Source organism: Prionailurus viverrinus, chromosome D2 (genome assembly GCF_022837055.1).
Source record: "Prionailurus viverrinus isolate Anna chromosome D2, UM_Priviv_1.0, whole genome shotgun sequence".
NCBI lineage: Eukaryota > Metazoa > Chordata > Mammalia > Carnivora > Felidae > Prionailurus > Prionailurus viverrinus.
Window position 1 is genome coordinate 59,710,915 of NC_062571.1, and position 16,468 is coordinate 59,727,382.

General features: G+C 43.9%; 1 protein-coding gene across 3 annotated transcripts in view; it reads left to right on the forward strand.

Moving 5' to 3' along the window:
• Positions 1 to 57: 57 nt before the first annotated feature.
• Positions 58 to 16,468, forward strand: part of HIF1AN (hypoxia inducible factor 1 subunit alpha inhibitor) — an 81,053-nt gene continuing 64,642 nt past the window's right edge. The window contains exons 1-9 of one of the 3 annotated variants that reach the window (XM_047826218.1): positions 59 to 276; positions 4,619 to 4,851; positions 5,134 to 5,384; positions 8,851 to 8,999; positions 11,423 to 11,568; positions 12,401 to 12,507; positions 12,928 to 12,991; positions 13,225 to 13,335; positions 14,144 to 15,982. In XM_047826218.1, the coding sequence (XP_047682174.1) occupies positions 4,675 to 4,851; positions 5,134 to 5,384; positions 8,851 to 8,999; positions 11,423 to 11,568; positions 12,401 to 12,507; positions 12,928 to 12,991; positions 13,225 to 13,335; positions 14,144 to 14,188 (1,050 nt within the window). In that variant the 5' untranslated portion in view covers positions 59 to 276; positions 4,619 to 4,674 and the 3' untranslated portion in view covers positions 14,189 to 15,982. Of the gene's footprint in view, positions 277 to 4,618; positions 4,852 to 5,133; positions 5,385 to 8,850; positions 9,000 to 11,422; positions 11,569 to 12,400; positions 12,508 to 12,620; positions 12,799 to 12,927; positions 12,992 to 13,224; positions 13,336 to 14,143; positions 15,983 to 16,468 lie in introns of those variants that run through there. The other 2 variants (XR_007145483.1, XM_047826220.1) reach the window with 2 other exon arrangements.

The window sequence follows — 16,468 nt, forward strand, 5'->3', positions numbered from 1 at the left end:
GCGACGAGGGAAGCCTGCAGTGAAGGAAAGTCTTAAGGGTTCAACAAGGGCGGGGCTTAAACTGCGTTGGGAAGCCACAGGGAAGATGACCGAATGGATAGAGACAGAAAGCCAGAAGGAGAGAAAATGAATTAAGTCACTACTTTGATATTTCATATTATCGTGTCCCTTTCTCCGTCAAGGGACTCAGACGCTAACAAGGGTAATGGGGACTCAACCCGAGCATCTCCTGTGGACAGCTAACCTACCCGCCCCGCCCCCCCAGGAGTAGTACACGTAAGATGAGTCCGCCTTAATTTCTTCTCTGCTTGCCCTTTTCCTCTCCTTCACTGACACGTTCTCCTTTCATCCCCAAAAGTGATTATTCCTCAAATTCAGCCCTTGGTCTTCCTTGTTCTTGTTCTGTTCTGCAAATTGTTCGATCTTCACGTACAGGCGTGGTGCAACACACAAATCGGCCCCAAATTCGCTCCTCAGTTTTACTTCGTGTTTACACTTGAATGTCCCAGTCACCTCAATCCAACAAATGTAAAACGAATCCTAGCACCAGAAACAGCTCTTCCCAGACTGGCTAAAACCTCAGATCGGCTAGGACTTGTATTAAATAGATTTCAAGCAGGACGGACCACAGTTGCAAACACTCGCTTAACAGAAGAATGGGGGATATTATCATGTTTGCATGTGAATATGTTTTCACTCTCACATAAGTGGGATTTGCATAATTTACGCAATATAAATGTGCACATATCTCCAGCAACTTCTGGTATGATCACTGTTTTGGGGCAGAATCCATTATTATAGACATTCTCAAATATATATTACAGAAATAAAAATTATATGAACTATTTGACATATAAAATTGGGGGAGGACTACTTCATAGCAACTTGCCCTCTTGTAAATGAGCATCTCTAGTTGATATTCAAAATAATTGTACAATTCCTGCATTCATTCAAAGCAAGCCCTGATCTAATTGGGTCCAGAAACAGAGCTGTTCTGATTTATTTACTTATTTTTATCATGATATAATTCATATAACATAAAAGTCATCCCTTTGAAGTGTACAATAGGGGCGCCTGGCTGGCTCAGTCGGTTAAGCGTCTGACTTTGGCTCAAGTCACGATCTCACGACATCCTGCGTCGGGGTCTGTGCTGACAGCTCAGAGCCTGGAGCCTGCTTCGGATTTTGTGTCTCCCTCTCTCTCTGCCCCTCCCCTGCTCACACTCTGTCTCTCAATAATAAATGAATGAATGTTAAAAAAAAATTGTTTTAAAGTGTAACAATAAAGTGATTTTTGGTATATTTACAAAGTTGAGCAATCATCAGCACTAATTCTAAATCATTTTCACTACCCCCAAGAGAAACCCTGTCCCTGATAGTGTATTCCCCCACCCTCTGGCAACACTAATCTGCTGTCTGTCTGGATGGATTTGCCTATTCTGTACATTTCATATAAATGGTATCATGCAATATGTAACCTTTTGTGTCTGACTTACTTCACATAGCGTAATGTTTTCAAGGTTTGTCCATGTTGTAGCATGTGTCAGTTCTCCATTCCTTTTTATGGCCAAATAACATATGGATACACAACCTTTTGTTTATACAGTGGTCAGTTGATAAACATTGGGGTTATTTTCACTTTGAGATTATTGTGAATTATGCTGCTGTGAACATTCCTGTACAAGTTTTTGTGTGGATGTATGTTTTCAATTCTCTTTGCTATATACCTAGCAGTAGAATGGCTGGATTAAAAAAAAAAAAAAAAAAGAATTTCTGGATCATAGGATAACTCTATGTTTAGCTTTCTGCAGAACTGCAAAATTCTTTTTCAAAGAAGCTGTACCACTTTACATTCCCACTAGCAGCATGTAAGGGTTCCAATTTTTCCACATTCTCACCAACATTTGTTACTGTCTTTTTTATTATAGCCATTCTAGTGGCCAGGAATGGTATTTCATTGTGGTTTTTGATTTGCATTCCCCTGATGACTACAGATATTGAGCACCTTTTCATGTGCTTATTGGCCATAGTATATCTTTGGAGAAGTGTCTTTTCAAGTCTTTCATCCATTTCTTAATTGGGTTGACTTTTTATTGCTAAGTTGTAAGAATTCTCTACGAATTCTAGAGACAAGTCACTTATCAACTATATGATTTGTAAATATTTTCTCCCATTCTATGCATTGTCTTTCTACTTTCTTGATGGTGTCCTTTCAGACCTTTTTTTTTTTTTTTTTTTATCCTGGAAGGTGTTGGAATTTGTCAAAAGCTTTCTCTGTCTATTGAGATGATCATGTGATTTTTTTTCTTCTATTAATACGGTTAATTTTCAGATGTTGAACCAACATTGCATCCCTGGAATAAATCCTACTTGGTCATGGTATTTAATCCTTTTTGATATAATGCTGGATTTGGCTTCCTAGTGTTTTGTGGGGGATTTTTGCATCTATATTCATAGGGGATATTGGTCTATAGTTCTTTCTTCTTGTGATATCTTTGCCTCATTTAGGTATCAGGATAATACTTTCCTCATAGTTGGGGAGTGTTCCCCTATTTTTTGGAAGAGTTTGTGAAAGAGTAGTGTTAATACTTTTTAAAATGTTTGGTAGGATTTATCAATGAATCCATTTAGTCCTGGGCTTTTCTTTGTGGAATGTTTTTTATTCCTATTTTAATCTCTTTACTTGTTGTAAGTCTATTCAGATTTTCTATTTCTTCTTAAATCAGTTATGATAGTATGTGCCTTTCTATGAATTTGTCTATTTCACGTAGGTTATCTAATTTTTTGGCATACAATTGTATATAGTATTCCCTTGCACTCCTTTTAATTTTTGTGAAGTCAGTAGTAATGACCCTTCTTTCATTCTTGATTTTAGTAATTTGAATCTTCTTATTCTAATTTATTTTTAATTCCCAAGTTTACATATTCAATATACTCTTGTTAAAATACAAATATGCAGATAAAACTAGGGTCTTGGTTGGCACCCACAACTCCAAACCCTCCACAGAGGTAACCCCATTATCAGTTTGGTGTAGCATAGTTACTATGCAGCATAATTACATAGTTAAGCTAGTGTATTCGTTTTTTATTGCTGCATAACAAATTACCATAAACTTAGTAGCAGCCCTAAACAACACCAATTAATTATGTCACATTTTCTATGAGTCAGAAGTCCAGACACAGTTTAGCTGGGTCTCAGCTCAGGGTCTCACCAAGTTGAACTTAAGGTATCTGTGGGGGCTGTTGTCCTCATCTGAAGCTCTGTGTTTTTTTCCAAGCTCAGTAGTTGTTGGCAGAATTCAGTTCCTTACAGTTGCAGGACTAAGGTCCCTGCCGTCTTGCTGGCTGTCAACCAGGAGACTTTTTCAGCTTCTAGAGCCTACCTGCCATTCTCTGCCACAAGGAGTTTACTCCTTCAAATCCAACAGGAGAGAACTTCTTTGGCTTCAAATCTTTCCAGCTTCTGTCACTGCCCTCTAGACCCAGATTGGAAGAGTTAGAGTTATTGAGTCAGGCCCACCCAGGGTCAATCTCCCTTTTGATGAACTCACAGTGAACTGATTAGGAACCTTAATTACATTTTTGCTATATAACATAACCTCATTGAAGGAATGATACCCTACCATATTCATAAGATCTGCTCTTATAAAACTTATAGGGCACGTACACGATGGGATAGAAATCTTTGGATCCATCTTAGAATTTGGCCTCCCAGAATTGGCCGTAAAAACTGTCTAAATAAGCAATAGAAGTCATTGAGAAGGCCTTTTATAACCAATACAAATTGTTGGAAAATGTGAGACGCTCATGGTTGGCCATTAGTAATAATCTTGGTTCCGTGGCAGAAACATCTTTCAATGGGGCACCTGGGTGGCTCAGCTAGTTAAGCGTTCAACTCGATTTTAGCTCAGGTCATGATATCACTATTGTGAGACTGAGCCCCACGTCAGGCTCCACATTGTAAGTGTAGAACCTGCTTGGGATTCTCTCTCTACCTCTCTCTCTGCCTCTCCCCTGTTCTCTCTTTTTCTCTCTTAAAAATAAATAAATGGGCGCCTGGGTGGCTCAGTCAGTTAAGCGTCCAACTCTTGGTTTTGGCTCAGGTCATGATCTCATGGTTCATGAGTTCGAGCCCTGCATGAGGCTCTTTGCTGTCAGCACAGAGCCCGCTTCAGATCCTCTGTTCCCCTTCCTCTCTGCCCCTCCCCTGCTTGGGCTGTCTCTCAACTTGCCATATATCTTTTGTTTAGGCCTTCAGAGCAAACTTTGCCCAACATCTATCAATCTGCCTTTCCCTTCTGACTTCCTTAGGTCAAGGGTTGGCTTCTCTCTCCATCCATGACTGTAAAGTTTAAAGCCCCATTAAATTGGCCTCCTTCTCTGCTTCTTGTGTAGACTTGGGCACACTGAAGCAGAAATAATATTTTGTGGATTGAGTAACCAGGTGATCACCCCTATTCAGTAGGTCTAACCTCTGGGCCCCAAGTCTTCAGGGGCGGAGCTTAGTGTGTAGAGCTGTAGGTCACCATTAGGAGGAGCTCTCCCCAGGCCCCGGTTCCGCTTCCTTTGTGTCTCCGGACCGCTCTCTCTCGAAGTCATCTCTATGGTTTCCGTTGTAGTTTATCCGGAATAGGAGGAGCTTCCGGTTCCGGTGGGGCTGTCTGTAGCGAAGGAGATGGCGGCGACAGCAGCGGAGGCCGTGGCCTCGGGCTCTGGAGAACCCCGGGAAGAAGCTGAAGCCCCCGGCCCAGCCTGGGATGAGTCCCAACTGCGCAATTATAGCTTCCCGACCCGGCCCATCCCGCGTCTGAGTCAGAGCGACCCCCGGGCGGAGGAACTAATCGAGAATGAGGTAGGGGGCGGGGCCCCGCCCGAAGGGGGAGGGGGAAGGGACCAGGTTGAGAAGAGAGGTCAAAGGTGAATGGTGATGGATTTGGGGGACTGGCTGGGCTGTCGCCTAGGACCTAAGGGAAGATGGAGAGGGAGGCGAGGAGACATGGGCCTTAAGGGGTTCGCGCTTGTTCACAGTAGAAATTATTTTGAAGTGGGAAAGTTTTTGGAGTCATGAGACAACAATGCACCAAATTCTTGGGATGACTTCATTTGTTCTTTTTCACTTGGTTTTTCCACTTAGGAGCCTGTGGTGCTGACAGACACAAATCTTGTGTATCCTGCTCTGAAATGGGACCTTGAATATCTGCAGGAGAACATTGGCAACGGAGACTTCTCTGTGTACAGTGCCAGCACCCACAAGTTTTTGTACTACGATGAGAAGAAGATGGCTAATTTCCAGAACTTTAAGCCCAAGTCCAACAGGGAGGAAATGAAATTTCATGAGTTTGTTGAGAAACTGCAGGATATACAGCAGCAAGGAGGGGAAGAGAGGTAAGTTCCTAGATCATGATTTCCCACTGAATCTGGGGCATCCATTTTCCTTTCTTGTAGCTGCTTGAGCATATAGAGGAGTTGGACGAGTTCTCTAGCTTGAGAGATGAGAGAATTTATTAGATTTGAATTGGAACTCTGAAGTTCTTCGTCGTCTTTACAAGTGGGAGAGTTGCCTGGAAGGGTCAGATAGGTGAACAAAGCGAGTGAAATTGTTTAGATGAAAACTACAGTGAAGTTGAATGCATATGCCCTGTTCATAGTGAGAAGTCATTACTTGACTCTTGTTTCTATTTGGGAGTGCAGTTTCAGGGTTTGCCAGATACTCTCATTTTTCAAGAAAAGCCAGAAATCAAGATTTTTACGTAAATGTTTGTGTTTTTTTTTTTTTTTTTTTTTGACTTTTAAATGTGGGCAACTAATTCACATTTTTGTTTTTTGTATATGTTTTTATGTTAAATTTTTTTTTATTAAGTTTATTTTTGGAGAGAGAGAAAGAGCATGTGTGCACACATGCTGGGGATGGCCAGAGAGAGAGTGAGAGAATCCCAAGCAGGCTCCGTGCTGTCAGTGCAGAGCTCAGCACGGGGCTCAAATGCAGGAACCGTGAGATCATGACCTGAGCCAAAACCAAGAGTCAGGTGCTTATAACTGACTGAGCCACCTAGGTGCCCCTAATTCAAATTATTAAAAATGCTGCAGGGGGGGGAGGGGGGTTGGGACAAGCAAAAACAACTCAATTGGATTTAGCCCTGAGATTGCCAGTTTGTATTCTGTGTCCTAAAATATTGGGCTGGCTGGGGACTGTTGAAACTGGAACGTTTTATAGATTTTCATGATTCTGGGGTGAAGGATATCAGGATCCACTAGATTAGGGAAGATCAGATTCAATGGGGGAGGGGTTGATACAGATTTTCATATTGTACTAGAGATAACAAACACAAGACACAGAAGTGACTCTTTCTCCTCTTATTCTAATATGCGAAACGAAGACAGTCTCTGAGGTAGGTCCCAGACAGAATTCAGTTCCATGCTATAACATTTTTTCTAGGAATTGTTGTCACTGAGTATGTCATGGTGAATGATCATCTCTGTCGCACACTTGGTATCCAGCTCTGGGTTTCTTTTTAGTCTCCTGCCTCAATTCTTTTCCTGACTCTTTGTTAGCAGCATATGGCTGAGTGAATGGATTCAAAATATCTTTTTTTTTTTTTTTTTTTTTTGGCTTCCTGATACTTTGCAGTTATCTTAATGATAGAACTTTAACCAAAAAGAGTTTCCAAGATCTCAACCATGATTGATCTGTTCTTTATGTCTTACAAAGGCTGCTGTACCTGAATCATCTTGTACATTAGTTTCTTCAGATTTAACATAGTGTGTACATGTGCGTGCATACATCCACACATACCCCAACGTTTGGAGAGAGGGCGTTTAAGTGGTGCTGGAGTGTAATTCCACTAAATGAACATTTGTACTGGAAGGAGCTTGAAATTAGACACATGTGCACACATGCTGGGGAGGGGCAGAGAGAGAGTGAGAATCCCAAGCAGGCTCCTTGCTCTCAGTGCAGAGCCCAGCGCGGGGCTCATACGGAGGAACCGTGAGATCGTGACCTGAGCCGAAACCAAGAGTCAGGTGCTTATAACCGACTGAGCCACCTAGGTGCCCCTAATTCAAATTTTTAAAATTAGACACTTTAAGTTTCTTACTTCCCTTAGGGGGAGCAGTTTGCCTAAGTGTAAGCTATGAGTGTAGTCTGTACTTTATGGGTGATTCAAGGAAAATTTCTTTCTTTGTGCAAGTTCTGCCATACCAGCTGACTTTATCACCAATCAACTCCATTGTGTAATTGTACGGGTTGTTAAGGTTCTAGGAATTCTGAGATTCCTCTTTGAGCTCTTTTGACCATTTACTGTTCAGCTATAATAGGAATTGCTTGGATTCACATTTGGTGAGTGTTCTGCCTCTTTCAAAGTTACTTGGCAAAATTTCTATATGCATATATATTTTATAATCTCTGGAGAGAGTCTGAAGGTTACATTCGAGTCTTGAGGGTTCCTTGTCCCCCAAAAGATCGCTAGTGTTTACAACTTGTCAAGATTTCTAGTTAATATTGTCTTAAACATCCTGGTTCTAGGCACTGAGAAACCTTTGAGCCTTTTTTTTTTTTTAAGTTTTTTTTAAGTTAATTTATTTATTTTGAGAGACAGAGACAGAGAGTGGCGGGGAGAGGGGCAGTGAGAGAGGAGGAGTGAGAATCCTAAGCAGCACAGAGCCCGACATGTAGCTCATGTCCTGAGCCAAAACCGAGTTGGACGCTTAATCCACTGAGCCACCCAGGCACCCAATGTGCCTTTTGAAGTAATGGTCTCAGGACTAGGATGGGGCTTTTGCATTTTGTCTTCATGTTTGCCCCTTTATTAATATTTCTTGTGGGGCTTGATCAAGTGTGTCTGGGTTTTCATATCCCTTAAGTAACTTCTGATCTTCCACAGTGTATTAGGAGCCCTGGGTCTGCAGAAAACCTGATGAGGCCTTCAGCTGTAGAAGGCTACTACAGAGAGGTGGCTCAGTTAGTTAAGATAAACTAGGGTTCAAGCCAGAGTCAATGACTTGAAACAGCAAAGGTTTATTTAGCTTTATAACAACAATAGTCATGCTGCATTTCCATCCACACTTCATGTCGAGGTTCTGCTCTTACGTCTTCTTTTTTCAGTTTGGGACCCAGATTGCCCCAGCAGCTACTATCTGAAACCTTGTAGTTGTTTAGCAGAGAGAAAGGGATGTGGTGGTAGTGTATGCTCGTTCTTCAGATTACAGTATGGAAGCAACACAAGTCATTTTTGCGGACATTTAGTTGGTCAGAGTAAGTTAAATAAGCAAGCTTGGCTTCAAGAGGGGTACAGAAGAATTAACTCTCCCACGGGGAGGGAACTAGCTCTTGGTGAACAGTAATACGATTTACCATAATGGCCATCCAGGGCCAAAGAGGATGTCTCAGGCCCAGAGAGTCTGTGGAACAAGGCTGATTAATCATTCTAGAGTCTGTGAGTAGGCTTTGAGGAATCTATGCAATTCTGTGTGTATGTGCATTTTTATGGAAACCTTCCTTAGATTCTTAGATTTATGCTGTGACCCACCAAGGGTTGAGAATCACTTCTTAAGGGCTCCTGGCTGGCTCAGTTGGTAGAGCACGCAACTCTTGTGAATTCAAGCCTCACATTGGGCATAGAGCTTATTTTAAAAAAAAGAATCACTTCTTTGAAATATAAGTTTGGTGTTGAACAGAGCTCAGAGAAGGATAGGCAAGGATTCAGTTTTCAGAGAATCTGTCTTGGTTAAGATTTGCATGACTGCAGCTGTTCTGTGGGAGGTGCAGGTGTGGATTTGGATTTCCAGGTGTGGAGAAGCCATGCCGAGGGACTGTGTACGTGCACTAATGGGATCTTCTTCTCGGGGAACATAGGTTGTATCTGCAGCAAACGCTCAATGACACCGTGGGCAGGAAGATTGTCATGGACTTCTTGGGTTTTAACTGGAACTGGATTAATAAACAACAGGGAAAGCGTGGCTGGGGACAGCTGACATCCAACCTGCTGCTCATTGGCATGGAAGGTAAGAAATCTTTCAGAAAGCAGCATAGCTTAGAGTCGTACAAACCTGATTTCAAGGCCTGTCTTCACCAGTCATTTGCTTTATGACTTTGAACGAGTCACTTAACTTTCTTAAACTTCAGCCTTCTTACCTGTAAAAGGAACATGATAATATTTTATAAATAACTCTAAAGATTCAATGAGATGATGTATGTTAAGCAAGTAAGCTTGTTTCATGCACTGGAAAAAGAAAATGAGTTCTTTTCCCTTCCTCAGTTGCTTCACGAGTGTGTACATTCAGATATTAGGGATCTTCCTGAAAAGGTTGCTGTTCTCTATTTGATCTGTCTATATTCAGAAGATTTTTATCCCAGTAGAAGAGGCAAGCTTATTTTTTCAATATAAATTGAACCTTATCTTTTGAATGTTAATATATTTATGAAACTAAATTCAAACGGTATAAACAGGTGTGTAATGATAAATTTCTATTCCACTCCTGTTTCCCAGCCTCTTGTGTTGCTCCCTGGAGACATCTGCATGTTATTAGTTGCTTGTGTATCCTGCTAGCTGATTTTATGCATACACAAGCAAATATGTGAATACGTTCTTTTATTTTCTTACTCATTTGAATAAAAGGAGAAGCCTTTGAACTCCAGTCAGAAGAAGGAGAGCTGCTTACTGGCTGGGGTCGTTGTCTCATTCTTATTTTTATTTCTGGCACTAGCTGAAGGCCAGGCCCATAGTAGATATTTAGTAAATGGTGAATAATTTGTATTGAACAAGGAAGTAATTATTTGTTGTCCTTCACCACTGGGCTCTGAAGTCTCTTCTCCTCCTTTGATTGTCCTTTCTTCAGTTTTGGATTCTTTGCTGCCAGTATTAATAAAGATTTCTAGCATTGCAGCTTATGGATTGTATCCTTAACCTGCCCCTTTGAAAGCAACTCTTGACTGACCTGGCAGGAGCCAGTTGTAGTTTACTTAACTAGGAGTTTTGCTGCTGCCTTCTTGTCCTTTGGTAGAGTCCACAGAAGCAGATCCCTCAGGTAGAGATGAGAGAACAAATCTTTGACGATGCACATGAACTCTCAGCATGTCAGAGGGCGACTGTCTTGGCCCACCCAGGCTGACCTGGGGAGTGTTTTCTAACCTTCATGCTCTGCAGAGGACCCCTCAGCTCCCAAGGATTGTGCAAAGAATAAACAACAGATGAGGTCCCAGTTGCAAAAGAGTAGATGGAGCATATATATACTAAGGCAGAAGTAATTCAAGGTGGCATTTTATTTTATTTTATTTTATTATTTTTTATTTTTATTTTTTGAGAGAGAGAGAGAGAGAGAGCGCGCGCACAAGTGAGGGAGGAACAGAGAGAGAGGGAGACACAGAATCTGAAACAGGCTCCAGGCTCTGAGCTGTCAGCGCAGAGCCCGATGTGGGGCTCAAACCCAAAAAATGTGAGATAGTGACCTGAGCTGAAGTTGGACACTCAACCAACTGAGCCACCCAGTGCCACAAGTTGGCATTTAAAATTATTAGCCTTAGGGGCGCCTGGGTGGCTCAGTCGGTTGAGCGTCTGACTTCGGCTCAGGTCATGATCTCACAGTTTGTGGGTTCGAACCCCGCAGCAGGCTCTGTGCTGACTGCTTGCTCAGAGCCTGGAGCCTGTTTCAGATTCTGTGTCTCCTCTCTGTTTCTCCTCTCTGTCCCTCCCCTGCTCACACTTTGTCTCACTCTGTTTCTCCAAAGTAAGTATAAAAAATAAAATAAAATAAAATAAAGTTATTAGCCTTGTAACAATTATACAACACTCTTCAGGAATCCGATATACTCTCCCGATTCCTTTATGAGAATTAACAGCCCCACTGTTGCTCTAAGAAGTGTTGCATCCCATAGATGTGTTGAAGCGGGAGCAAAGATTGAGAATCTTTGAGATCCAGAAGAGCTACTCCAGGCAGATACATACTCATACAACTTGGAATGACCGGTTAATCCCATCAAAGAAGTTATGTGTGTGTTGTTGATGCCAGTCATTTCGGTTGTTTCTAACTCTTGAATTAGAATTCGGTTGTTTGCTACTCTTGAATTCTTACCATAGTCAAGAAAGGTACTAGTATGCACAGTATATTACTTTGCCAGACTTGTGAGTATTATCTTGATGCGCTGCTGCTTCTAGTAAGGACAGAAGCATCATTTATGAAAGTTTGCTTTGCTCCAATTTATGGTGAACTCTTAGCCAGTGATGGTTTCTAAACAACTTACTACCCACTGAAAGTGCAATACCTAATTTGCTGAGAGTTGTAATTGCAGTCTCCCTGATTCTGCTTGAAATTTTGATTGGGAACCCTTAGCTGAGAGGGCAGACTGGGTTTCTCCAGCATTGGGCCTTGTGTTTCAGCCTATGCAGTAGAGCCAATGCTCTGAATAAGACCTGTCTTTCCTCCCACAGGAAATGTGACACCTGCTCACTATGATGAGCAGCAGAACTTCTTTGCCCAGATAAAAGGCTACAAGCGATGCATTTTATTCCCTCCGGATCAGTTTGAATGCCTGTACCCATATCCTGTTCATCACCCATGTGACAGACAGAGCCAGGTGAGCTTGTGTGGTCTGAGGAGGGTATAGGACTCCTTTGGGATACAAGGTTGGCATGTTTTTCCCCTTCCCCATGGATAAACTCAGGATAATTTTACAGTATAGTTCACATCATCCAGGCCCCTGTGGTGATCCCAAATGTATATAAGGATAAACAGTCCTGTTGCAATTCTGGAGGGCAAACTCCATCACTGATGCTGTGGACTCTGGTTACCCTGTTTGAATGTGTATGTCTCCACTGGGTTTAATAATTATTTTCTGTTGTCGTGGATGCTTGTTCTTTTTGATAAGGAGAAGGGTGAATAGAATTGAGATATATCACTTACTGTCTTTCCTGCATCTAAAAGAAGTATATGGTTGATTTTATGGCCAACCAGAGAGGTCCTCTCCTTTCTTGAGAAAACTGCCTAGCCACTTAATGTAGGAGTTTTTGCTGGCTAGAACGTGTGTGTGGGAGAAAGTTTCAGAAGGTCTGGTTGAAGGATGCATCCTTAATTCCTCATATTGGCAGGCCATGAGTAGGTTTTCTGACTTGCAAACTGTGGTGATTGGCTTCTGATCTCAGGAGCACTGAGGCCCAGGATTCTTTATCACTTAATCTTTGAGCATGGCCTGTCATAACATTGTTTTTTGAGAGAGAGAGAGAGAGAGAGAGAATGTGTTTAATGTTTGTATGATATCTTCCGTCAGGTATGAATTCTAAACACATCTTTTTTTCTTAAAGCCATCTTTTTTTTTTTTTTTTTTGACTACCAAACTAGTACATCATAGTTAATAATAAAGATTTGGTGATTGACTGATTTTTTTTTTTTCTTTCTCTTGAACCTCTCAGGTGGACTTTGACAATCCTGACTACGAGAGGTTCCCCAATTTCCAGAACGTGGTTGGTTATGAAACAGTGGTTGGCCCTGGTGATGTTCTTTACATCCCAATGTACTGGTGAGGAGGGGGCTAGGACTGGGGGCTTCTTGGGAGCTTTCTTTCCCATTCCCTGGAAAACTGTATCTTGTCCCTTCTGAGTTGTGGCAGGATTGGTCTTCTTTGATCTACAGGAAGGTTGGCATATCCAGATGTGAGCGTACTGAACATGGAGGAAATGACAACCCTCCCTGTCTCTAGGACAAGATGACAATTCCTCAGGTCAAAAGAGATCCCAGAGGCTTGAGGCTGGAGAAACTGTTCTTGGCTCTTTTGTATTTGGAGACTGAACACCACTGCCTCTGGTCCCGGGTGTGTTTCACAGAATAAGTGTAACGATAACGTCCTTGTTATTTGCCCTAGCTGGAATTTACCACTTTTTTCCATTCCTCTCTCTAAAGAATATTGGTGGCAAACAGGAGCATGTTTATTTTCTTGCAGGTGGCATCACATAGAGTCATTACTAAATGGGGGGATTACCATCACTGTGAACTTCTGGTATAAGGTGAATATGGGTTTTTTCCCCCTAGATGGGATTGGGGTGAGGTAGGTGTAATAAATGATTTGGGGGCAGGGTGGGGAGGTTCGCTATCTCTGCAAGTGACTCCCAGGTCTTTGGGGAGATGAAGAGGGATGGGATTGAACTGGGCTTCTTAAAAGGGAAGAAGCTTCTAGAACGGTGGGTTACACTGAAGCCTGCTGCTAAAGGCATTTCCTGAGCTGCTGCTTCCTTTGCAGGGGGCCCCCACCCCTAAGAGAATTGAATATCCTCTCAAAGCCCATCAGAAAGTGGCCATAATGAGAAACATTGAGAAGATGCTTGGAGAGGCCTTGGGGAACCCACAAGAGGTATGTGGCTGCCCCAAGGTGGCACTCCTGTGGCCCAGTGGGCAGAGTGACCAAGAAAAGTCAGGATTGGTGTCACGTTCTCCATAGCTCCTCTGTTTCAGTGTCTGGTGTCCTTTCTCTCCATAGAGGTTATGGGTGTGTTCAGAAAATCTTTGTTTTCTGGTGAGAGCTGGGCTTGACTGGTGGATCAATTATAATCTGTTCCATGCTAGTGGTAATGTTCCCCGTGGGGCTTGTGTGCCAGCTGGGGACCCCTGAGGGGATTCTTCTGGAACGGAAAGCGAGCAGTAAAGCATCTCCTCACATTCTCCCAGCTGTGCCAAGGCTGCTCTAGGTAATGTTGAGACCTGCTTCCCACACAGGTGTGCCAGTGGCCCATTGGGTACCCAGGGGAGGTATTTGTAATGCTCTTGCCTTCTTCCTGTGGATAGCCTCAGCATGCAGAGGACCTGTGGGATTGGGAGGTGGCACCAGCCCCAATTGCAGGTGACCGTTTCAGGATACAGAGGCATTTAACCTTCTTAAATCACATTTAAGAAACATGCAGGCACTCTTGGGTGGCTCCTCTGACCTGTTAGTTTGGTGCTGCTTATAAGGTATTGTGAGAGGGAAAGTATTACAAGATGGACCCAGAGGAGGGGACCATGTCCTGGAATATTTTCCAGGAAGAGAGTAGGTTAGAGGGTTTTAAAGATTGAAAGCCTTGTCCCTGCCCTTGGCTGGACATCGAATGCCTCCAGACACACCACGTCTGGTTCCAGGGCCAGGGGACAGGCAGTTCTGACTGGCTCCTCATGTCTCTTCACAGGTGGGGCCCTTGTTGAACACAATGATCAAGGGTCGATACAACTAGCCTGCCAGGAGTCGAGGCCTCCTGCCAGGTGACTGCTAGCCCGTCCACACCGCTTCATTGATGAGGACAGGAGACTCCAGGCGCTAGTATTGCACGCTGCACTTAATGGACTGGACTCTTGCCATGGCCCTGGAGGCAGGTGTTTGGGGCAAGGCAGGGTGGTTGGCACTCCACTCCCATTTGGAGGGACTTCTTGCCCTTGCCTCTGTGCCCCAGCATCTTCCCTCTCTGCCCCCTAAGGTCCTGCATTCAGTGTGTGGAGTCCCAGCTTCTGGTTGTCATCACATCTGTGTGTGTCAGTCTGTCACCCTCAGGATGTGTGTGCGTGTGTGTGCATGCACACGCATGTATGTATCTGTTTCTTGCTTTCTCCTGGGTCAGGATGGCGCTGCTGGCTCTCAGCCCTGTCTCCTGCAACCTCAGTGCCTCAGCCTGAGAGAGAGGAGATGGTCTTGGACGCCCACCACACCTGGGCTGCAGGGCCAGAGCTCTCCTGACCATCAGGTCAGTCTGCCTCCTTCCAGTTTTCGCAGAGTCAGGCTCTAGGCTGGGTGGGAATGGCCACCGGGACTCTTCGTGGGGAAAGTGAGAGGGAGGTTTGCCTCTATGAGCCTAGGTAGACTTCCTGTGAGAGAATTAGACAAGGTTCTGACTCGGACCTTTAAGCTCAAGCCATACATAGAAAACAGCCTTGGGATATGAGAACCAAGGATTATGTATAAGTTCCAAATTGCAGACACATACAGCTTCTCTCTTTCAGCACCAGCTCTTGGCTCCCTGTGCTGAGTACCAAGGGAGTCCTCCTGTAGTGGCTTCTCTAGGTTCTAGGGGTATAAGCCTCTGTGGATGTGTGTGTGGTGTGTGTGTGCATGCGTGTGTGTGTCCACACTGGCCTGCCTCTCTGCTTACCAGGTTTCTCCACTACTTAACCTTGTCCAGTGGGACAGACAGTGTGAGCCCCAGGGAAGTACCGCCTGACCTAGCCTAAAGCTTTTACACTTAGTTTTAGCCATTGGACACTCTTCGGGTCTCACTGCAAACTGCCTGAGGCTGACTGGCTAGAGCGTCCAGGCCCTGTGACCCTCACTCCCCAGGCCACGTCCTCTTCTGCAGTCCTTCCTGGCTGAGTAGATGAAATGGGGTCAAGCTTAGGCAGCTAACTTGCCACTGTCATCCACCTCAGGGCAAGGACAAAAATGTAGCCTTGCCTCTTAAAGCCAGCGCCTCTGCCAGACCCCACTGTAATGTTCCACAAACACTCTTGAAAGTCAGGGCAACCGATGGAGCACAGAAGTGGAATTTTTTTTTTTTTTCCTGTTCATTGTTACTTGTGGGAACCCGTGTCAGGGCCGCAGCTTATAGCTGGGCACTGCACCACTTGAAGGGCCATCAGTCACATGACTCAGTGGAACTGGGGCCCCTGGAATTGGGCAGTGTGGTGGCCCTGTGTCTTCTCACCTCCAGTCCCATCTCCATGCCCCTTCTTCCTGGAAGGAAAGAGGAGCTGGAGTTGGAAAACTGATTTTATCCACCCCCCCCCCCCTTTTTTTTTTTGCCAAAGGTTTACTTTCAGTGTCTGAGCTGTGGCTCTAAGTCCTGAAGCTCAGTTTACAGTTACAGCGCACTGATGGACTGAGAGGGTGTGTGTATGTGTGTGTGCATCTGTGTATGTATTTTGGGGAGGGGCGTCTATTTGTAGTGCCCCATTCTGGGGTTCTCTGATGCAGTGTGGGTGCGCAAACATGGTACCTTCTCAAGTGTAGTTCTTTCAAATATAGCCAATGCTGGAAAATATGATTGCAGTGATCTCCATCCCTCTATCTCTTTTGGGAAAGAGGAGCGCAGCAAAGAAAATAAGGCAGACAGATGATAAACTTGACCACAGTCAAACTTTGAAAGATTATTTTCATTCTCCTTAGCAGGTCTGCTGCATTCCTGGCTCAGCCCTCAAAGATGAGGGTGACGTACGGCAGGAGGCATGTGCCACTCAGCTGGTCCTTGCTGGGTGCTGTGCTGACACAGGTCTGACCTAAGGCTACCAAGGGGGAGGATCCTTTATAGGATTGGTCCTGATCCATGGATAATATAATAGTGACCCTGATAGTTAGACACCTGCCTAGTGCTCTTATCTTGTTCCTCACTATCCTGCAAGGTGGGTATTCTCATTTCACAGCTAAAGAGATGGGTTCAGAGCAGTTTCAGTGATTAATGGCAGTAAGGATTTAAACCTAGTGCTATTTGGCTGCAAACCCCCTGCTCCCTTTCCACCAAATTGTTGGT